Source organism: Triturus cristatus, chromosome 7 (assembly GCF_964204655.1).
Source record: "Triturus cristatus chromosome 7, aTriCri1.1, whole genome shotgun sequence".
Classification (NCBI taxonomy): domain Eukaryota; kingdom Metazoa; phylum Chordata; class Amphibia; order Caudata; family Salamandridae; genus Triturus; species Triturus cristatus.
In genome coordinates this window covers 1,208,570,834-1,208,594,940 of record NC_140590.1, presented here as the reverse complement: position 1 = coordinate 1,208,594,940, position 24,107 = coordinate 1,208,570,834, and the positions used below count along the sequence as shown (strand labels likewise).

The window sequence follows — 24,107 nt, the reverse complement described above, 5'->3', positions numbered from 1 at the left end:
TTCACATACAAGAGATCAAGCTTATGCTCAAATTGTGTGAATTTTTTCCATTTCAGATGCAACTTCACAGCATATTGTGTGGTCAGTGTCCCTGTTGATATTTTCAGTGTTATAAAGAATTGTAGGCTTTACGATCAAGACTAAGGGCCAGATTTGCAAACGTAAACCTAGACCTGAAGTCTAAGTTTAGACCTGAAGTCTAACTTTAGAGCTAAAGTCTAACTTTAGAGCTAAAGTCTAACTTTATACTTCAGGTCTGAAGTTAGATTTCAGGTTGAAAGTTAGACTTCAGGTCTAAAATTAGAGTTTAAGTCTAAACTTAGACTCCAGGTCTAAATTTACCGTTGTAAATCGGGCCCTAAGATTTTCCCAGTCACATTTAGAAATTTGTACCTATCCAAGGACAAACTAATGACTCAGACCAATTAATACTCTATGTAACAAATCATGTCACATGAATAGACCCTACGAAGGACTGAACCTAATATAGCAGAATTGTGAGAGACTTTTCAAATGCATTTCGTGGTAAAAAAATTCTTCTGGCTTGTTTCCTTTTTATGCATAACATGTATTTGTGTACAAAATGTATGAAGTTCCATGTCCAAAGTGTATGAAGTTCTATGTCCAAAGTCCTAAAAAAGGGCACAATTTCTCTCTGGTAGGTGTCCACCTTTTCCTTTTCTTAGAAGGCGAATCTATGCTGGAATTCCGGAAGAACTTTATCAATTTCTTTCTGTATTTTGTAGAATTGGCCTATCTACTAATAGTTTGTTGGTCCAGCTTATGCATATCTGTATTATTATTCTTTGAGTAAACTTTAAAAAATAAGTCAGTCTTATTGGGAATGCTTTCAGCTAAGCTTATATGCATTTACATTTAGCCAAGTAGAAACGGTTCCAAAGGGGAGCACCAAAGGCCAATAGGGACTACACTGATCCCGTCCAATCCTTTAGCAGGCAATTTTTCAAGTAAAAGAGACCAAGGTTTGTGGGCTGGCAGATTTGGTAGCAGAGCTGATGGTTCTGATTGGATCCATCCTGTACTGATTTGACCTACGTGGACAAGGTAGACTATAGAAAAAATGACTGTATCTTCATGGTTTAGGCGTTTGAGCCCTGAGATTCAAATGAACCCATCCAAGCCTGATCCTAGGGACTTAGATTTGTGCAGAACGTGAATGAGAAGTGAGGCGAAGCAGTGCATGTAGGGAATTGTAGTTTGAGATGTTGTGGTGAAATGTAGTGGATAGATATTGAATTAAAATATTATCTTGCATTAGATCTTGGGCAATTATTGTGTTTTGGACCATCTTTGTTGACTTGTTATGACAACAGTCTATGATCCGTGTTAGCTTAATGGACACTGTGGTATGAATTTTAGAAAGGTTCCTCAATCGATCAGTTATAATCAAAAGATTTGTTGATTTAATGAAGTTGTCTGATAAGGAGAGGTGAACAGGTGCCATTAGTTACACCAGGCTAGGGACATACTATCTCTGTTGTACGAATGTACTAAACAAGCTCTTTGGCTGTTCATTCCTTACTGAATGGGAGTGATCGCACAGTGTACGGTAGAATTCTGCAGGTTGAGGGTTTACCTCTTAATGAGGAGGTTAGTATTTTTGTATTGTAGAAATATCAGTTTAGAAAAACAGAAAGACGTTAACAGTGAAGAGTTCAGGAGAAGCTGTGTTGTGATTTTTTGTATTTCAGTTATCATTAATTCTTTGTATATAATGTACCAATTGGTCTAACCCTTTTCCTGCCCTTGTTTCCCCCCCCCTGTTACCTTTCCCTCTTGGTGCATAACAACATTTCATTGTTCATTGGTATGTGAGAGAACGGACCTGTGGTGTGGAGAGAATAGTTGTGTGGCTGTCGGAGGCAGTTACTTAATAAATCGTCAGTACGTTTTAAGTTAGAAGTGTGTACCTTCATTTACAATAAGCTGCCAGTATACATGTCCTTACATCATAAGGTGCTGCGCATGGATCGGTTGGTGAACCAAAAGCCACGCTGCAACTGCCTGACTTTTGAATGAGACGCTCTGGTATTGGCTGATGGATCGTAAACTCAGCAGAGTGTAGAGTGTGTGAGAGAAGAACTAAGAATGATTGTTGAATGTTGATAAAACGGGAAATCAGTTTTCGAAAAACCAAATACTAAACAAAGAGATATTTTGACCCAAATGCACATCAGCTGGTGAAAATGGTGGCAAAGAGAGGGCTATTTATGAGCATGTGGCACGAACACAAAGAAAAGGAAGGAGAATTGTGGTTTCCATTGAGTGGCACATTTAACACACCGAGAACCAAAAACTTGAGAAGGAGAATGTATGACCTAAGACCACAGCCTAGACCCACACAGTTTAAGGCATTACATCTCTAGGAACAGGTCACAAACGAAAAGAAAAGAAAGAAATTTGCACTAAAGGTCTGTAATAAAGCTTATTGGAGGATAAGGAACAGGATGATGAGAGGCCGAAAAATTGGAGGGAGGAAGTGGTTGAGACAATAGGAGCTTGCCTACTGAGAGAAGGTGAGGACATAGAGAAGGAAAAGCCCATTGATAAATAGTAACCCAGGGATGAGACAGAGGCAGAGAGTGAGGAGGTGGAGGCCTTCATAGACAAACATCTAAGAATAAAACCACCCCCATTAATGGAGCACCAACTCCAGGTACCCCCAGCTCAGACAGTACCAAAGAATTGACCAGTCACATCACTCCCTCCCGAAGTTAGCACACCTCCAAGTAACAATGAGACTACTTCCATATCCCCTGTCCAGGCCTCGACACTTGCTGCTTTGGTTAAGTCTCAGACTTCTATTAGCCCAGACATTTTGTCCACCAGAATGTCCTCTAGCAAGCCTGAGAGTCACATCCTTCTGAGTATTCCTCTGCATTTGGTAGTCCTATCCAGCATGTCAGTTCCTGGAACTCTGCAGGATGAAGCCTTAGGAACTCCTGTTGCAGAGGCTACCTTAACTGCCACAACCTCACAAGCCTGAGAGTCACATTCTTCTGAGTATTCTTCTGCATTTGGTAGTCATATCTAGCATGTCAGTTCCTGGAATTCTGCAGGATGAAGCAGGATGAAGTCTTAGGAACTCCTATTGCAGAAGGTACCTGAACTGCCACAACCTCACGAACCACTCCGCAACCAAAAGAACATGCCCCCTCAGAGACTCAATGTAGCCCAATTAAAAGTTGAGTTCAAAGAAATTGTAAAGGCAACATAGGTATGAACTTCTTAGGACACTACAATGAGGATGAACTGCTTCATATGAATGACATGACTTGTAAAGAGCACAGCTGCTAAGAGAGCGTCCCGGTGCTACATGGCTATATAGCAATGAGGCTGCGAAGGTGGCGCAAGAGGCCTGTGTGAAAATGGAAAGAGTGGCAGATGAGTGTGAATTTGACCTGACACTAAGAAAGAAATTGTGAAAGAATGTCCAAATGATGATGGGAGCCAAGGATTTGAGATTGTGAAAGCTGAGGGGATTAAAAATGCATGTGAGAGAACTGATAAAGAATATTAGGGAGTGGAGTGGGGTGATGTGGAAAATTCACGGAACTGTGATCAAAGAAGAAAAGGTCAAACATAAAACAAAAGGAGGAATCCAAGGGAGATAGAGAAGACACAGAAGGAGTAGTAAAGGTGGTCCAATGGAAAGCATAGGTGCATGTCCCTTGGTCCTACATACCCCTTCCATTTCACAAATAATCTACTGAGATTGAGGGAAAATCCTGACAAATGGTACACTCAGATAAAGCAGATAGTGAGAATCTCGAAGTTTCTGTGGGAAGATTTGGATTTGCTTTTTGAGGTAAGAGTAGCAATCACAAATACCCCGTCACTAGTGGTCAAAACCAAATATGACACAATCATTGCCTATCTTAAAACTAAGGTTTCTCAAAAGGAAGTGAATCCGCCCAAGATTTTCAGAACATCCCAAGAGCCCAAGGACTCTGAACATGTGTACTTTAAGAGATTAATGCAGGTGTAAAGGGGGCATATATGCATGAATGACTCCCTGGGAGATAATATGGGAGGGTTCCTTGCATCCTTTGTACAAGGATCACAACCTGAAATCAGCAATCAGACCATACAGGGAGTGCTCTGCCGGCAAAGCAAGCCTGTGGATAAAAGACTGCAATATGCAAAATATTGCAGTAAAATTCAAGATGCGAAACGAAGAGGGATGAAAGAAAAGTACATGGAGGCACAAACTCAGCTAGCGTAAAACAGAAGAGTAAAGGAAATTAAAGTGCAAAATCCAGGACTAGACCCTGACTCCAGCTTGGGACTAAACATGCAGGGGGTCTCCATGTCTTATGGAGGAAATTCTCAAGAAATTGGAAGGTGTGTGTGAGGTATGTCGGGCACCAGAATAAGCACACCCCATGTCCCATTTTCAACAAGGTCAGACACTGAAAGCGGGAGTGTCGCTGTAATCCTGACCGAGTGATGATTGATGCGCAGGCCTCAAATTGCACAATACAGGAAGAACTTCTCTCTGTGCCAAGACGCCCCTATGACAAACCAAAAAATCCAGAGAGCAGGTTTACTGCAAAATCCCCTTGTGCCCATACAAATACAAGGAGGGAATCTCCATTTCCAACCCAGCAGCCAAGCTCAGCATAGCCCATTTACATCTCAGACCAGCCCAAATCCCATAATGCTTGATTGAAGTTTCCATGGAATTTGAACAGGCCCAATGACAGTGCCTGGGGGAGGAAGAGTGTGTGCTTGGTGTAGTGCTAGAAGTGGATCAGAGCTGCCCATAAGTAGACAGAAGGGTTAATGGGCATCCCATCTCCATTCTGATACACACAGGAGCCACTTGTTCAATTGTTAGAACCGTTGAGGTCCTGGAACTACCCTCTCTGGAAAGGAAGTCTACGTTGTTGGCATTAAAAATCAGCAGTTTCCAAATCAGGTTACAGCACCAAACCCAGAAATAAGTCGGGCCATCGAAGAATATCACTAGTTTGCTATATGTGATTCTTGTCCTGTAAATTTGTTGGAAATGGACCTACTCTGCAAGCTTAATTTTGTCATATATTGTACACCCGATAGAGTGGGGTTGGAGACTCAAGCAGCAGAAGCTGAGTTTAATTTGCAGGCACTGAAATCCATAGTCAGATTTTACGTGGTTCTTACTAAAGAAGAACTACATTCAGATCAGAAAGGGATCAATAAGAGAAGATGTTAGGGATTTCCCAGGTCATTAGATTGAGTTGATTAAGGGTGCTAGCCTCTAAAGATAACCCTTAGGTCTGACATGGTGTTCCATTAAACACGCCATTACAAATTGACCCCAGAAGCCATTGCAGGAATAGCCAGTGTCATCAAAAGCATGCTAGACCCGGCATTTTGAAGGAGGAGATTGGGAGTCCTCATAGTTCCCCGATGATGGTCTTGCAAAAAGCAAATATAATGTGGAGAATTGTCAAGTATTTAAGAAAAATAAGTCAAATAGTCATTCCATGCTACTCTGAATACTGCTGTAATCCTATTCCAAATTACCCCAGAAGCGAAACGGTTCATGGTCACTGATCTATGCCAGTCAATTTTTTTGTTCTACTTCACAAAGAGAGCCAAGAGAAAGCACTTGTCTGGTGTCATGCTCCTCAGGGTATACAGAGAGCCCCTCATATTTCAATAGACACTCAGCAAGAATTTAGAGACCCTCCATTCCAATTGTGAAGGGAGTCACAAGTGTCATGAGTGCATTGAAATTCTCCTTAAAATGAAATTCCCAAACACACAGAGAAGTGTTAATGTTTTTGGGCATGGTTGGATACTGTCAACAATGGATCCCACATTTTTCCTTTGTGGTGAAGCGTTAACTGAGGCTGACGCCCACTGATGTCCGATGGACCAAAGAAGTCATACTCTTTTGCCATGAGGGCGGTGGGTGTGCATTATCAGTTTTTACACAAACCCATTTAGAGGCCACTTGTCTAGTGGTCGTTTTTTAGCCACCCTTGACCCAGTAGCCACAGCATTGCCTGTTTCGTCTCAAAGTAGTTGCTGCGGTCAGTAACAGCATTCAGCAAATTGAAGTAATTGTAATGGTTCACCCGCTTGTGATGTCACATTCCATTGAAATTCTCATGACTTGCATGAAGCAGCTGACCAATAGCCACTTAACCCAATATGAAAGAATCATTCTGGCATCAGATAATGCCTCTTGAAAGAGGTGTGTACTCTAAATCCTTCTTTTCTACTGCCTACATGTGATGAAGGCGAGGAAAGTGAGTTCAACTATGACTGTATAAATGTTACAGTGTTATGCCTGAAACCAAGAACAGATATACTGAATATCCCGCTTCATAAATCTGACCTCACCATGTCTGTTGATGGCTCTTGTCTGAGATACTGATGAGACATTTTGAGACCTGAATATGCCATTTGTACCCTGATTGGGGTTGTGGAGGCATCCTAAATGTGCCAAGTAACCTCAGCACAAGTAGCTGAACTGATTGCCTGTACCAGAGCCTGTTGTACTTCAGAAAGCTCTTGAGTTACCATTTACACTGACAGCTAATACAAGCTCGGTGTTGTGCACAACGTTGGTCAATTGTGGCTGCAGAGATAATTTATGACATCAACTGGGTACCCCTTCAAAAATGGATTGTATGTCTAAATCTATTGGATGCCCTTCAGTTACCCAGAGAAATTGCTGTGGAAAAGTGTGCAGTACACAAGAGCAGTAATGACTTTGCCAAGCGAGGCAACTGCTTTGCGGATGAGCTTGCTCAATATTGCACTATTGAGTCTACACCTTTTATATGGATGGGCCCTGTGGTGCTGAGTGAGAGACAGTTTCTAACGTGTTCTTGAATACTGTACAAAACTTTAATGAGTTCAGGGAATTGCAGCATACAACTACATAAATTGAGAAGGCAAAGTCGAGAAGAATGGGGTATGTGATGGACATCTGGGTATCAAGAGATGGAAAGCCTGTGCTTCTGGGTTCTATGCTACCAGCTATAGTGAGACATATGTATGGGCCAACACATGTAGGCTGAGATAGGATAGTGATGACATTTAGGCAATTCTGGCAAGAACTACGACTAATGGGGCTGGTTTGCTTCTACACAGGCAGTCAAAATCACAATCCTTTCCTAGCCCACTCCGCAATGCTACATGCAGAGTATGGCAACATAAGATAGAGCTTGCTATAATATCCTGGAATGTTGCAGGGCTAAAGAATATCCTCAATCAACAAGAATCACTTGCATTTCTCAAATTTGGGGATGTGTTATGCTTACGGGAAACATGGGTCTTAGCACTGATCCAGATAGGAGGGCACTAAGAAATTCAAAAATCCCCCATAAAAAAAACAATTTGGTAGACACTCAGGAGGCCCATATATTTATAGTGATACAGAACTAAAGCTCATAATAAGTGAACCCAGTTCAGGGTGCCCTGTTTCGCCAAGCAGTCAACATTGTTGGATGTTGTTTACACGGCTGCTTGAGCCCACTTCTTTGATAAATACCTACCTAGGTCTGTAAGGTAAGACATCTATAGTTCAAAACTTCTTTGAGGCTCTTGAGGACCTCTGTTATAAATTTCCAGCCAATGAAGTGTATTAACATTTCAATATAACCAATTTAGACAACAAACTCAAATCGTCAGTTCCCTCCATCATGATACTGATAGACTGTCTAAATTCTCATAATCTGACTTCCCTTTAATCCGAAGAGCCTCCGTTCGGCCTTCCATAAATTTTGAAGGACATCTCAACTGTAGACTACATGTTTGTGAGCAAGCCCTACTTGAGTCTTAAAAAGCCTTTATGGTAAAATTCATCCCAGAATCCAGTGAGAACGCAGCTAAAACATAATCATCTTAGCGCCGGCCAGTTCAAGACACCCGAGCTCCTGACAGGTGTTGCAAGCAATATACTAGTAAGGAGACTCAAGTGGGGCAAGGTTTCCCTAGCCCGGTTCAGCAAGATGAAGCAATTTTTTTATTCACAACTCCTTGACTCTGACCCTTTAATACGCATTCAGTATCACTTAAATTGGGGCACATTAACTGACACTCTTTAATGTGCCATGAGTGGAAAAGCGGCCCATCCTTGAAAGGCATCCAAAAACCAGGGGAACATCAAAACTATGTGATACACACTAGTAATTAAGGAAAAGTAAGTTGCTTCTCAGGGCAGCCACCAAAAAGTATAACAAAGATAAACCCAGCACAGTAACAGCACATTTTTATAGCAATGCAAAAAAGGCCTATCGATCATTACTGTGGTCCACAAAGCAAGGATATATTGTTTCTGAATGGACATATCCACTCCTTTCTTGGTCATAATTGCCAGGAAAAATTATGGACCTACAGTAACACCTTAAACAATGCACACAGCAATAGAGTGTCCCACCGGACAAGTGGATCAATTACGTACATGGGATATATTCCGATACAATCACACCTAATACAGTACACAATGTCCAACATGGTGAGCCTAGGGATGGTATCAGACAGTTCACAAAAGAGGATGTCCGAAGGGTCAAGACATTCAGAGAAAATGGGGTGCCCGGGCTCAATGGCCTTCTAGGCTCTCTTTAAAGTTGATCCAGAATTTTGGGCAGAACTTCTCACACACTTATATAAGGAAAGTTTCACCAATGTGCAGGTACCTCAGTGCTGGAAAGGGTCCATTTTATACCCCATATCCCAAAAAGGTAATAGAGGTGACCGTGCAAACTATCGCGTAATTCCACTACTAGACATCGATGCAAAAGGATCAGCGAAAATTCTACTACATGAACTTGAGAGAGAATCTGGTCCCTTTCTCTCAAACAGGATTTTGGCAAAGTTCATCAACCACAGATAATTCAGTACCACAGGTGTTTCTGGCTAATGGCCTCCTACAACACTCCAGACTTCCACTGTTTGCATGCTTCGTTGATTATTTTGCTGCTTTCGGTAGAATAGACAGGAATAGGCGTTGGGCCAAGCTTGCAAACTAGGGTATTCCAAACCCTTTACTTAAAGCCATTATCTCTCTCCTTTCAGACACTTGGTTCTGCATTATGCTAGGAACTCAAAAAACAGCTACATGCCAAATGCCAACAAACCAAGGCCTTAAACATTGCAGCATCTTTGCCTGAATGCTGTTTAATTTGCATTTTACAGAATTGGACAGTGCACTCACAAGGGCAAATACAATTCCTCTAAGAATAGAACTCTTTAGACTGCCCATTATCCAGTGCGTTGATGATCTCGTCTTCCAGGACCACACTAAAAATGGAATGCATTATGCACTAAATTAACTAAATAAATATAACTCAGATCATAAGTTAGGGGTAAATGCCACAAAGATGAAGGCGATGGTCTTCGGGAAATGCAAGTACAAATCAACACACAGCTGGAAGCCTGCCAATCTTAAATTTGCATCAACTTCAAATTACAACTAATTAGGCATCTGGGTTCAGAGAATGCCAACTCAAATCTGCAACTGAAACACCCCACACGGAAAGCCTTGGTTTAACATTTGCGTTATACGAGATTCATAGGGGCAGATGTACGATAATTTTTTGCGTTCGGAAACAGGAATTCGGCCTGTTTGCGACTGCAAAATTGGTCTGACTCATGTACAAACCCTATTTTGAGAGTCGCTCACCTATTACCGACCTGCAAAATATGGTTTGTGACTCGCTATTAGGAAGGGGCATGCCAAGAGCGTCCCTTCCTAGTAGTGATTCGAACTGTAATGTATGATCATTGTGCAACTGCATTTGCGGTTGCAAAACACTTGCAGTTTACCACCTACTTACAATGTTAAAGCCCAGTTGCCCCTAGCTAAGACTTGTCTTTTGGAATGTGGCAGGCCCACATAACAAACTGGACAACATGGAATGGTTACACTTTTTAAAGAAAATTTAGATTTTGTGTCTTTAGGAACCCCGACATATTAACAGTTACCTCATACACCATCTACCTGCAGTGTGCTCCAATTCGGGGTGGGTGAAGGGCGGATTAGCGCGCATCATTTCCACCCTTTTAGAAGGCCGTTTATAAAAATATCAGTCTTGTGATTCTTTTTACCAGTCTATTGGAAATGTCACAGGGAGTACGGAGAGTGTGTGTTATTTTTTAAAGCAATTTTTTTAGTGTGGGAATAAGTGCTGTGATTGAAAGGCTAGATAGAGACTTAAGCGGACTAAATAAGAAAAATCATAATTTGTGGCAGGGATTTTAATGCTCATTTATGTGTGTGCATTCTTAGGGAGGTATGTGGCTTTTGCGACAACAAGGGCAATGGTCACACGCATTCAACACACAAGGTTAATGGCAATATGATCAATCATGTCCTCCTGAAACACTGCTTGAGGTTTGCAAAAGAAATAAGTAAGCTATAGTCCCTTTTGTTAAAACGTTTAATGCAAGAAGGTAAAGAATTATGATGGATTTCAACTCAATATCGAAAAATATGAGGCAACATATTTATAATTTTAAAACCCACACAAAATCTTTTAGTGATAATTTGCCCCAAAGCCTCCAGGTTGACAGTCAGCTATGGGAAGTCCACCTTAAATCATATGTAAAAGTGAGAGAAATTGATACTATAGTTCATAACGTCTCTCGCATAAAATGGGTAAATGTGAAACCTATAGGATCTTATGGTAAATTTGGTAAAGGACAACACATTGTGGTTTAAGATTAACCTGGGTGAAAGTGCTTGTGACCTAGAAATTAAAGAGGCTTTTATTTAGAAATCAACCTACATTAAAAGGGAGCTCACTAAAAACGTCAGCAGAAGGGGAAAAAACAAAGGCTGGTTTGACCATGAATGCACAATGGCACACAGGACACTCAAGTCTGCATTGGGTAGCTCCTATCACGATTGTGGAATGCAGAAGACTGTATAAACGTGCACTAACAAATAGGAAAAGAATTATAATGGAAGAGGCATGGACTGTCCTTGAACCTACCAGTACATTAAAACAAACAGTAAATGTGCCCATTCTAAAATCTTGATTGGGTTCCCGCAGATCTGTTCCATCAATCAATCAGGGTTGGTAAAGCGCAGCTACTCACCCGTGAGGGTCTCAAGACGCTCGGGGTTTGGGTGGGGGGGGGGCTCATTTGAGTGCTGGAGTCATTCGAAGAGCCAGGTTTTGAGGTCCTTCCTGAACCGGAATACAAAAAGAGAGGGCCCCTGGGAAATACTTTCAATAACGGAAAAAAGTCATCATTATGGAGTCACAAACATGAGCCTAGGCAACAATTCTGCTTGCAAAGATTGCTATAAATAAAAATGCAAATAAAAAAGTCCAGTGATGAACATCTGTATTGAATCCCACAACAGAAACAGAAATTATGTATTGCTTTTGTTCGTATCAAAAATGATAGTCAAGCTCAGCATGTAACGACAAACTCAGGATGCTGGCAGAGCTATACAGTAAATTAACTAATCAAACCAGAAATATTAAACAACACCAAGATCGTCTCTCATTTAATCTATCAAGCATACCACATTCATACCACAGACAATCAACACATCTTAAACACAGCAAAGAGAAATAGACTCTTTTGAAAAGACCATCCCCAGTCTAACATAGAGAGACCTATAATGTTCGGTCATATATCCAGTTGAAATAGTCTTACTTTCTTACATTCATATCAAACCCTAGAAAACAATTATTGACAATGACGTTAAAAAATCACAGTGGAAATTAAATGAGAAATGGGGTTCTAACTTACAATAATAATCCTAACTACATAAGGCAGCTTGTATATGGATTTTTTGTAATTTACAGGTGGTCTCCTATAAATGCCCCAACGTGTGTGGGCGCATTCATAGGAGACCGACTGGAAATTAGAACAAATCCTGAACTGGAGCAGTGTAGAGACTTGCCTGCGGTGTAGGGGAAGGTCATTCCAGGCCTTGGATGTGAAGTAGGTGAAGGACTTTCTTCCCATTCTTGTCTTGTAGATGCGTGGGATAGTGGCCAGGGAGAGGTCAGCTGATCAGAGGCGTCTCTTGGGTGCGTTGAAGAAGAGGTGGTTGTTCAGGTATGCTGGTCCGATGTTGTGGATGGCCTTTTATGCGTGAGTGAGGAGCTTGAAGGTTATTCATATTTCGATGGGGAGCTAGAGGAGATCGAGGAGGTTTTGGGTGATGTGGTTGTGATGGGGGATGTCTAGTATCAGTCTGGCTGCGATTGAGTTCAGCCTGTGAGAAATGAGCATATCCAGTCAAGGGCCTTTCCGCAGATGCTGGCATCATGGAGTCTAGTGGCTAGTGTGCGGTAAGAGGGTGTCAAAGACAGCTGAGAGGTCCAGGAGGATGAGGGTTGTGTTTTGGCTCTGGTCAAGGAGGGAGCGGATGTCATTGGTGGCAGCAAATAGGGAAGTCTGGGCGCTGTGGTTGCTATGAAATCTGGATTGGGAGATGTCCAGAACTCTGTTGGCTTCGATGAAGTTTGCTATCGGGATGTTGACGGCTTTTTCGATGACCTTGATGGAAACTGGAAACAGGGAGATGGGCCTGAAGTTCTTGAGTTCCGTCGGGTTTGCGGAGGGTTTCTTTAAGAGGGGGTTGACTTCGGTGTATTGCCAGTAGTCAGGGAATGTAGCAGTTTCGAGGGAACAGTTGATCATCCAGAATTGTTTGGGTGCAATGGCCCTGGCAGCTCTGTGGAAGATGTGGGGTGGGCAGGGGTCTGAGGGTGCTCCAGAGTGGATGCTCTTCATGGTCTTTATGGTGTTCTCTGTCGTGAAAGGGGTCCAAGTGAGCAGACTGTTGGATGGCGTTGGAGGTGGAAGCTGGAGCGGTGCGGAGGTCTTGGTTGCTGAAGTTGTCATAAATCAGCTTAATCTTGAGGTAAAAAAAGGTGCTGAGTCTGTTGCAGAGATCCTGGGAGGTTGGTATGTCTGTTGTTTCGCTGCAGGGTTTTGCGAATTCCTTGGTGATGGAGAAGAGTTCTTTGAAGTTGTGGGTGTTGATGAGATTCTTTGTGGATTTCATTTGCTGAGTTGGTGGTGTGTTGTGGTGACTGCTCTGTAGGTGGTGCATGTTTCTGGGGTTTTGTTGTACCTCCATGTCTTTTAGAGTCGTCAACAGGAGTGCTTGGATTCTTGGAGTAAAGTGGTATACCAGCTTGCTTTCATGATGTGTCATCTTGTTTGGTTCCTGAGGGGGCAAGTGTTTTGGCGCAGTTTGTGATCCAGCCGTAGAGGTTGTGTGCTGTGTTGTTAGCGTCTGGTGTCATTGGGCGTGGGGTGTGGTGAGGGCAGGGGTGAGCTGGTCTTCAGTGACTTTGTTCCAGCTTCTATGGGGGAAGCAGTGGGCGTGCTTGTGTATGGTGGGTTTTCTGAAGGAGAAGTGGATGCAGTGGTAATCTGTCCAGGGGAGTTCTGTGGTATGGCTGTAGGAGACGCTGTTTCCTTCTGCAAAGATGGAGTTGAGTGTGTGTCCCTCTGTGTATGTGGGGAGGTGACAAGTTGCTTCAGTCCTTTGTTGTCGAGGTTCCCTAGGAGGGCGGTGGTGTTGGGGTCATCGTGGTTGTCCAGGTGAAAGTTTAGGTCTCCATGTAGGATGTAGTCTGAAAAGGCGAGGGCGTGGGGTGCGTTGAGGTCAGCGATTGTGTCATGTACGGAGTGTTCAAGGCTCATATAGACTTTTGGGGTCCATATTAATGAATGGATACATAGTCCTAGTCACTGATAGTCCCTATTTTTAGAAGGGAGAACAAAATGAGCCACAATGCTATTGCCCGATCTCCCTATTGGATGCAGTGGTTAAGGTGTTCGGGGGAGTTATCTTGGCAAGACTGGAGATGTGGGCAGATGAACATGCCATCTTGGCAGATAGTCAATATGGTTTCTGAAGAGACATGGGCACCATAAAGCAGTGTAATCATCTGTCTCGATTAATCTCACATTATACAGTTGCCACAAAGGACTCAATTTACATAAGTTTAATGGACATGTCAGATGTGTTTGATTGTGTCATCTCATAGTAAATTGCGGCACTTGATGAAAGTTATTGAAGTAATATGAATATAATTCACATAATTAGAGACATCTACATGAGTTTCACTACCAGAGTCAGATATGGAGTAGGGAGGGAGTGTGCTGAGGAGTTCTCCATATCTAGGGGATTAAGGCAGAGCTGTGTTTTTGCACCCTTTCTTTGCCTGTTCTATTCTAATAATTTGAATAAGGTGCTAGAGGGGGTGGCAAGGACATGCCCCAGGTTGGCCACAATCCAGTGCTGGTGCTTCTTTAAAGGGATGATACAGTTCTGATGCCACGCACTCCCATGCGCTCCAGCTTTTGAGGGATACAATTTCAGCTTACATAGGAGATCTGGACCTAGGGGTAAAACCAAGAAGTGATTCATAATGATGTGTGAAGCATCCACCTCAATAAAGAAAGGCTTTAGTATCCAAGGTGTTGCCATAAAACAAGCACATATATTTTCCTATCTGGGCGTTATTTTCAACCCCAGAGGAACTTGGATGCGTCAGGTAGTTGGATGTGATTTGGCAAAGCAACCGATGCATAATATACTGTGTGAAGTGTATATCAGCGGCAACATAAGCATCTGGTCTTTGGGGACATGCAAATTTGAAGAAATTAATTTTGCACAAAAAGCATGCCTAAGACAATTATTGTAGATGATGGCAAGTTGCGTGACTGCCCTATGCCACTCTGAGTTAGGGCTGCCATACACAGAAGATCTCATTAGAGAAAAACTTTTACTCTTGTTGCCTGGTATATACACTAAAGCAGAGACAACGTTAAACAGGAGAGTAGTTGCGGACTGTTTACCTCTTGAGTGGGCACTAGAAATACCTTGGTTAACCCCTTCCATGCGGGGCGGATTCCCCCGCGGTGCTGAGCGCTGCTTGCGCGGGCGTGGTCATGACGGAACGGTTCCGTCATGAGCACAGCTCAACCGACGCTCATGACGGAACCGTTCCGTCATGAGCGTCGAAGGGGTTAAAGAATGTAAGGAGCTTATGTGACGGGATAAACAGTCCAACCTTCTTTGATGATCCTGAATCAATGTTAGATGTTAGTGAAGCAGTGCTCATATGTTTCAACTTTTTGAGCTTCAGAATTTATCAGGCATTTGAAACAAAATGGGTTTTAAAGCATATTGCGAGATGACACCTGAGAGGGGGCTTTAACCTTATTTATCATCAATTCTGGACACTCAGGGTTGATATTTTCTAATACGTTTCGGTTCAATATGATGTAGTGTATTGCTGCCTTTCCACATATGAATGACTGGTCACACACCTTGACCAGACTTCCCTGTGACAACCCTTCCACTCAATGTATGTTCCACTTCACACTGTTTTGCAGGTTTTCTAAGGCTCCTAGGTTATTATTTCTGAGACCCATTTTTAAACAGCATAACATAAGTTGTAGCAGTCTGGCCCTTACTTTCCTGCAGCAATTTCAATCTCCTTTAATATGTGCCTCTGTAACATCCTATTTATGGTGCAGTATGTGAATTAGGAGATCTATGGGAGACCAATGGCCTGACCTTGTGCAATAGGGGATGAAGTGATACTGTTTTTAAGATCGTAATCGTATGCCATGCTTTATGAACTCACACATTTATGATATTATCTGAACACATTCAAAGGGACCAGGAGTGGGGGAGGAGCCTAGCGCTTGACCAAGATGGCCGCGTGAGCTTAGAGCTCCCGAGACCCTCGCGCCCTCCGTCGACTATCCTGTCTCTAATCCTGATGGTATGCATGGCATCGTGTTGCTGAGTTGTCAGGGAGGCGATTGATGCCACCCGTGGTCGGATCGCCCATCGGGAACCGGACTTACGCCTGGCGGAAGATTGCGGCCTATCTCCCGGGGATGCCAGGGGCCAGAGTTGGCAGGATGCCCGGCTCCTAGTTGATCAACAACGGCCAGGCGAGGTGTGAACGGTCGGACGGAGGTCCCCGCTCTTTCACTTTCGATTTTGTTCCCTTTGTCTGCCCGGACACTGGAGAGCTCTGGGTGGCTTTATTACCCCAAGGACGCTCGGCGGGCTACTCTGGCAGCATAAGGCAGAACTGCTCACTCCTTCTTCCTCTCCCTGAGAGGGATCAGTCTTAACTGCACTGGACTGCCTGGAGTCCATTATGTCGGGCAAGGCAGAAGGGGATCGGCTGAAGACTAAGTCTACCAGGCGGGGAACGTATACCCAAGTCAACAGCATGGACCGCTACGCTCTCCAGAAAGCATCACCGAGTGGATCGAGCCAGGCGCCGGAGGCCCAGAAGGAGGACTCGCCTGTGACACCGGAGCTCTCCCTACAGGATGTCATGGGCGCGCTCGACGGGATGCAGACCTCGATGGGGAGACAGTTCGAGGCCCTGGCGCATAAGGTGGATGCCATCCTGGTGGATGTCAACCTGATCCGCTCGGACCTGGGCAAGACGAACGAGCGCGTTAAGAACCTGGACCTCAAGACCACGGGCCTCACTGACGATGTAGCGGAACTGCAGACCGAGGTCCGTAAGCTAAGGGCCGAGAGTGACCTCGTCGCCCGCCGGCTGGAGGACTTCGAGAGCCGGGCCAGGCGCAACAACGTGCGCATCATCGGGGTCCCGGAGTCCTCGGATGAGGCTTCGGCGGACCTGCTTGTTGAGGATTTGGTCCTTAATCATCTGAAGCCTAGGGGCCTTGGAAAGTTCTTTGCGGTGGAAAGGGCCCATAGGGTGCCGGGCGGGCGGCCCAAGGCGGGTGCCCCGCCGCGGCCGATTGTCGCCCGGCTCTTTCATTTTCGAGATCGGGACGCTATCCTGCAAGCATCGAGGGTGACGGGCCCAGTTCCCTTCCAGAATGCGTCGGTTAATTTTTATCCAGACTTCACCCAGCAGGTGCAGAGACAGAGACAGAGCTTCCTGGGGGTGAAGCGGAGGCTTCGGGAACTGGATCTGAAGTATGCCATGCTTTTCCCTGCCAGACTACGGGTGGTGCACGAAGATCGGACATTCTTTTTTGACTCTCCTGTTATGGCCGACGAATGGCTGGACGCTTTGCCCCGGCGACGGAAGAGGGACGACACAGCCGAGCATGGAGACAGTGGCCGGGATGGACAGGGTTGATATCTCAGAGCCGGCCTGACTTGATTTGACTATACTTGAGAACTTGAACAGAGTGCAGTAACTGTGGAGGGTTGCGGGAGGACGAGGGGTGCTCTTTTCCTCCCTTAGGGTACTTTTTGTAGACTTTTGGTTTTGTAGGGCGACAGGCACACTGCAAGTTGGGGGGGCTTTGTAAGCTGCAGCAGGGGTGCAGGGTGGGGGGAGTTTCGGGGATTTGGAGTTTGTTGTTGGGGGGTTTATTTCTGCAAGGCATGATGATTATCCTCAGGGCTGTTCCATGGTGGCTCCTCGGGTGTGGGGTGGGCCTCTTTCCGTTTGAGGATGGGGGGTAGAGGCTTAAGTGTTATAAGCTGGAATGTTAATGGTTTGGGGGATCGCATCAAGAGGGGGATTGTTTTGCAATTTTTTAAACGCTCAATGCCAGATGTTGCCCTGCTGCAGGAGACGCATCTCATAGGTAATACGTGCTATGCCTTGAATAGGAAGGGGTATAAATTCATTGCACACTCGGGATTCTCTTCTGGGTCCAGGGGTGTGGGCATCCTGGTTAGAGCATCGTTGCCTTTTGAGGTGGACTCCACCATTGTTGACGATAGGGGGAGGTTTGTGGCGGTGGCGGGGCGGTGGGAAGGAAGGACTTTGGTTTTGGTTTCGGTTTATGTCCCGCCGGCCCTGCAGGCCTCCACATTTGCTGATCTGGGCAGGGCTTTGCTGACTCTCCCGGGGGGTATGCTGGTAGTGGGAGGGGATTTCAACGCTGTGGGCTCCGGACTGTTGGATAGATACCCGCCCAGGGATACAGGGGGGGGCTCAGAAATGGCTTCCAGATTTCCTGGACATGCTTGGTCTTATAGACTGCTGGAGGCTCCGGCACCCCACACAGAGTCAATACACGTTTCACTCCGGTGCGCATGGTAGCCTCTCCAGGATTGACTACCTGCTCACTCTGGCCGCACATGCCTCGTTGGTGTCCGAGGCGAGGCACATGGCACGCGGTATCTCTGACCACTCGCCAGTGTGGATCCGGCTGGATCTAGGTCGGGAGGGAGGAGGGAGGGTGGCCCCCATTAACCCATGGTATTTCCGAGACCCCAAGGTGCGCAGCGCCCTGGTAAAGAAGGTAGATAATTACTTCAAGGACAATCTGGGAACCGTGGACTCGGCGGTGTCGCTGTGGGAAGCTTTTAAGACCGTGCTTCGGGGGGAAGCCCTCTCCCTGGTGGTGGCTGCCAAGAGTCGGAGGGATGGGGAGGTACGGCAGGTAGAGGAGGAGATCGCGGCCCTTGAGGGGGCTATGGAGGAGGGGGTTACAGAGTCCTCGCTGCATGAGCTTTGCTTGAAGCAGACGGAGTATAGGGACCTGGTGACGGACGCCGCTAAGACCCTCAGTAGGGAACAACAGGGCCGCCTGTATGATGTTGGTGATAAGGCAGGAAAACTCCTGGCATGGTTGGACAGGAAAGAACGGGTCAATAGAGTGGTGCCAGAGTTGATGGGAGAGAGGGGGGAGGCGATTGTGGATCCTGAGGGGATTGTGAAGTGTTTCGCGGAGTACTTTCGTAGGGTTTATTCCTCTGTGTCGGACAGGCCGCCCGAGGACTCGGCTGATCTCCTCCGTGATATTGAGTTGCCCTGCCTCTCTGACATAGATAGGGACGATTTGGATGGTGATATAACGGTCGACGAGGTGGCGGGGGCTATTCGCGCGTTACACTCGGGTAAGGCCTCTGGACCGAACGGATTGCCGATAGATCTGTACAAGCTGTTCCCGGATAGGGTCGCCCCTCACCTGCGCGCCATGTTTTTGGAGGCGCGGGGGGATGGGATCCTTCCGTTGGATCAGCGGCTGGCGTCGATCGTGGTCATACATAAAGAGGGTAAGCCCCGAGATAGGTGCGCCTCCTATCGGCCCATTTCACTCCTCAACGCTGAGCCGAAAATTCTGGCTAAACTCCTGGCGACCCGTTTGATTAGGGTACTTGGCGACTTGGTCCACCCGGATCAATCCGTCTTCATCCCGCACCGAAACACGGCACTAAACCTTAGGCGTCTTCATGGCGTCATCGCCAGGGCGGGCACGCTGCGTGAACCGGCTATTGTGGCATCTCTTGATGCCACGATGGCCTTTGACACGGTGGAATGGGCATACTTATGGGCCGTGCTGGCCAAGTTTGGTTTTGGTCGCGGTTTTGTGAATTGGGTTAGGTTGCTGTACGAGGGGCCGCTAGCGAACGTGGTGGTGAATGGTCGGGCATCTACTCCGTTTCAGCTTGGTAGGGGTACTCGGCAGGGTTGCCCCCTGTCGCCTCTGTTGTTCGCCCTCGCCCTTGAACCGTTGGCTGCGTGGATACGTTGGCACCCGGATATATGGGGCCTTCGGTAGTCGCCTGATCACGAGGACCGTATCTCGCTCTAAGCCGATGATATCCTGTTGTATCTTGCCTCACCTAAGAAGTCACTTATAGTGGTTTGTGACGTACTCGCATCGTTCGGTAGGAACTCGGGGCTCGTTATTAATTGGGGCAAATCGTACTTGTACGTTCTTAGTGGCGAGGTCCCACCGATCCCTAGAACATGTTCGATACAGGTCGCCCAGCAGGGTTTCGTGTATTTGGGGATCTTTATATCCATGGACCCTGCTGTGCGCTACGAGAGGAATCTGCTCCCCCCCCTGGCACGCTTGAGGCGAGATGTTGAAGGTTGGCGGAGGCTGCCGCTCTCCCTTGTTGGGCGTGCGGCCCTGTTCAAAATGATGTCTCTTCCCCGCTTCCTCTACGCCCTCCAGAACACTTTGGACTGGGTACCGGCCAAATACTTTCGGGAGGTCGAAGAAGGCCTCCAACGGACGTTGCTGTGGGATGGGCGGCCGCGAATAGCTATTGCAAAGTTGATGCTCCCATGGTATGATGGGGGCATTGCGCTCCCAGACATCCGACGGTAGTACTGGGCCACGCAGCTGAGTGCGATCAACCATGGGTTTTATGGCCCCGCCCTCAGCCCTGGATATGCCATGGACAGGTAGTTGCTGCGTGGTGGCAACTACTACAGGGCGTTGTATTCGCGGTCCCTAGACTCGTCCCTCACGGGGCCCACAGGTGTGGCGGTGCGTGTGTGGAAGATGGCGACCGACTCGCTGGGCTGGAAGGACAAGCTCACCCTCGCTACCCCATTGTTTGAATCGGAGAGATTGGGAAGGCTCTGGCATACGAAGGGCTTTGATAAGTGGGACCTGATAGGTATATCCAAGGTGGGAGATGTGCTGCATAAGGGGAGGGTGAAGTCCTTCGAGGAGTTGCAGACTGAGTATGAGCTGAGGCCCTCCGAGTATTTCAGGTATATCCAGCTGCGCCACGCCCTCCGATCAGTCCTCGTGGAGGGTGAGAAGGTGCCGGAGTCCTCTCCCCTTGAGGACCGGGTCCTTGATGGTCATATGCCCGAGAGCACGATCTCGCTCATATACAAGAAATTGATTAACGTCCGGGCAGACATGCTTTTGGGGCTGAGAGAACAGTGGACTAGGGATGGCCTTGAGTTGGATAATGAGGACTGGCAGTCAGCGGTTTCTTCTCCTAAGGAGGTTGCGATCCCGTCGCGTCTGAGGCTGGTGCAGCTTAAAATACTGCACCGGGTGTATGTGACGGGGCCAAGGCTGGTCCACATGGGATTCTCGGAGGACGGCCTGTGCAGGAGGGGATGTGGTATGGTGGGTACTTTCCTGCACATCATGTGGGAATGTGGTGTCTTTGTGGAATTCTGGAGGAGAGTCCATGCAGTTATGGGGGAGGTGACGGGCCTTGCTGTGCAGCCGGAGGCGCGGTGTTGCCTCCTGAACGTCTGGGGGCCCACTGACCTCGATGAGGCGCAGACCCAATGGGTGACCCTGGGTAACATGGTCGCTAAAAGGGATATCGCGCGATTGTGGGGCTCCTCTGGACCCCCTACACTGACCGCGTGGAAAGAGAACATGGACTGGAGCATGTTTAGGGAGAAGACGGTCTATTGCTCCAGAGGTCGCCCCCGGAAGTGGCATGCCATCTGGGGGCGGTGGAACCAATACAGGGGGGGAATATGTCTTGCCCCGGATCTGGAACCTCCCGAGGAACAGCTTTCCCCCTGACCCTCTTTCCAGCACAGTTTGGTTTTAGGAACCGTTTTGGGCCTCTGCTGTCCCCCTTCTTCCTCCGTACACTGTCTTGTAACTAGTAGATGAGTGGGGTCCGGCCTCCCCTGGGGGCTTTCACCAAGGGCTTTCAATGTTTTTGCCTTGCTGGGGTTTGTTGTGAGTTTTTCTGTGTTTACTCAAAATTGGACCTTTGCACTACTCTTTGTACTGTACTGGGGACACATCACTGTATCTAACTCTCAATGCTGCCGAACCTTCGGGCTGTCGGCTGAATAGCTGTGTCCTGATTTTTTAAATAAAGGTTTTCCAAAAAAAAAACAAAAAAAAAAAAAAATAGGGAGTGGTATAGTCCTTTATGTTTTTACTAATACTGATCTGTATGTTTGATGTTTCTCTTATGACACTTGTGAACAGTGTTTATCTGGTAATGTCTGCCCCCATATGTATGTGCAACATGTACTGATTGACACTAGTTTTAGAAGTTTTAATTGCAGTGAAGTTGTTCTTTTAATGCTGATTTCATTGTATATTTATAAATTGTGCTTTTATGGCTTTTTTCTTTATGCCAACTAAAGATTGTTGTTGGGTTGCATAGTCCACACAATCTTTTATTTTGAGAAAATCTAGGCTTAAAATTGAATCTAGTCAAAAAGTAGCTTTTTATAATAAACACAGATGATCTGTGTAGGTAGGAAACTATAAGAGAATGCACCATTTATAATGCAATTTCTGTTGATGAATTTGATCGATGACACAAGGGAAAAGTGCTGTGAACAAGAAATCATTTGCAATGTGTTGGTAAAAATATGCTTTTGATAAACCAAAACACAATAATATGTAGAATACTATAAAAAAAATAGTACCAAACAAGTCAAACAAAACAAAATTAATATATTAAGTATATGTTTAGGATTAAAAACATAGCTAGAGGATTTCCTTTGTTTGTCTAAAAATATTTACATTTTCTTTTCCCAACCTATGATTCATATGTCAAGTGTGCAATTGATCAATTGTCGTTTGCAATTAATTGATAACTGTTATGTAAATACACTATCACAAAATGGATCTTTTTGATATACTTTCAATTTCTTAGGATACAATTTACGAAATTAACAATTTCTGTTTCATTGGGAAAACAGCCATTACATCACATGCGTTACAAGGCATGCGATTACAACGCTGTTGTTACAACAACCACGTTGTTACATCGCAGTACATTACAACGCAAGTCATTAAATCGACTTGCTGTAGGGGGCGCGCTAACATACACAATAGTATAATTTACTATTCCAACGCCTTCCCTACTGTTGCGCACACTGGAGTTGGAATAGTAAATTATACTATTCCTAAGTCCAGCGCGCCCCCTACAGCAAGTCGATGTAATAACTTGCATTGTAATGTACTGCGATGTAACAACGCAGTCGTTGTAACGACCATGTTGTATTTGCATGCATTGTAAACGTATGTGATGTAAAGTGTCCTATTTGTTATATTGTTTGAGACTCAAGAAGCAAATTTGTATTTAAAACACACGTTGGCTAGAATCAAATGTGATCTGGCAAACTTTTGAAACAACTGAAAGTTAATATAGTCATAAAATGCTTTGGATTATTTATTGTTGGAAAACGTAATGTAAAGGTTCCCTTTTAATAACCAGACTGCACACATTTTACCAGTCAAATGAATACAGTCTATTGTCTTGATAACTGAGTGCCTAAATATAAACCAAGCAGCAAGAACCTCTTAACATTTTAGATCCTAAAATTATGATTTTGTTCTCCAGTCTGATGCAGGTTTTAGATTTTCTAGTAGATACTGCTATGTCAACCAACCAGTATTCCACAACTCACATTAGACAATCAATTATTAAAATAAAATGTGTTACAGGTTCATAAAGCAAGTGTTTTCCACCTTTCTAGATAAGCTATGGTGCAGCATTGGGTGCACTAAGTGATAAAGTGCAGTTTCCATCTTTTCTCCGGACCATTGCAAATGCAGGATCTCGGGCCTCTGCTTTCATTGAGTTGTGTCTTCACTTTGGTTGGAAGTGGATTGGAATTCTGGCTTCAGACAATGATTATGGTCTTGAGAATGGTCAAAAGCTAATGGAAGAAGCTCCCAAGAATGGCATCTGTATTGAATTTTTTGAAACACTAGCTACAAAGATGACACAGAAATCATTATTTCATACCATCAACATTATACACAAGTGTACGGCAAAAGTTATAGTGTGCTTGACCTTTTCACCGCAGATGATTCCATTTTTTCAAGAAATTTCTGCAAAGAAGATTGTTGGTAAAATTTGGCTTGCAAACACAAGTTGGTTTCCTTCTCCTGTATTTTCCATAAAAGATTTATGGCAAACGTTGCATGGCACAATTGGGTTTGCAGTGTATAGTGGAGAGATCCCGATGTTTAAGGATTTCCTTTATAGTATACATCCATCAAAATTTGTCAATGACATATTTATGAAGTTGTTTTGGGAGCATGCCTTTGACTGCCAATGGCTGGAGGAAATGAACAGACCAGACACTGAAAACGGGACACCAGGAAAGAGATTTTGTAATCAAACAGAAAAATTGGAAACACTTGATGTGTCAGCATATGATGTGAATAACTTCCGATATCCTTATGCGGCATATAATGCCATCTATGCCTTAGCACAGGCCCTACATGATTTAAAGTATTGCATACCTACAAGAGGACCCTTTGCCAACAGAACATGCGCAAAGTATCCAGAATTTCAACCTTGGCAAGTGAGAAACTGTTAGATATTTATCTTGTGAATGTTTGACAATTCAGTGCTTTATATCATTTTCTGAAAAACATCTTACAGTGAAAGAGAATGATGCTATGAATAATGAATCAATTTAGTCAGCACAGAGTAA

General features: G+C 45.1%; 1 protein-coding gene across 1 annotated transcript in view; it reads left to right on the top strand.

Moving 5' to 3' along the window:
- The window catches only part of LOC146811610 (extracellular calcium-sensing receptor-like), a 124,626-nt gene that overhangs the window by 18,497 nt on the left and 82,022 nt on the right, over positions 1-24,107 (top strand). The window contains exon 3 of the mRNA XM_085615086.1: positions 23,139-23,975. Coding sequence (XP_085471212.1) covers positions 23,139-23,975 — 837 coding nt within the window. The remainder of the gene's footprint in view (positions 1-23,138; positions 23,976-24,107) is intronic.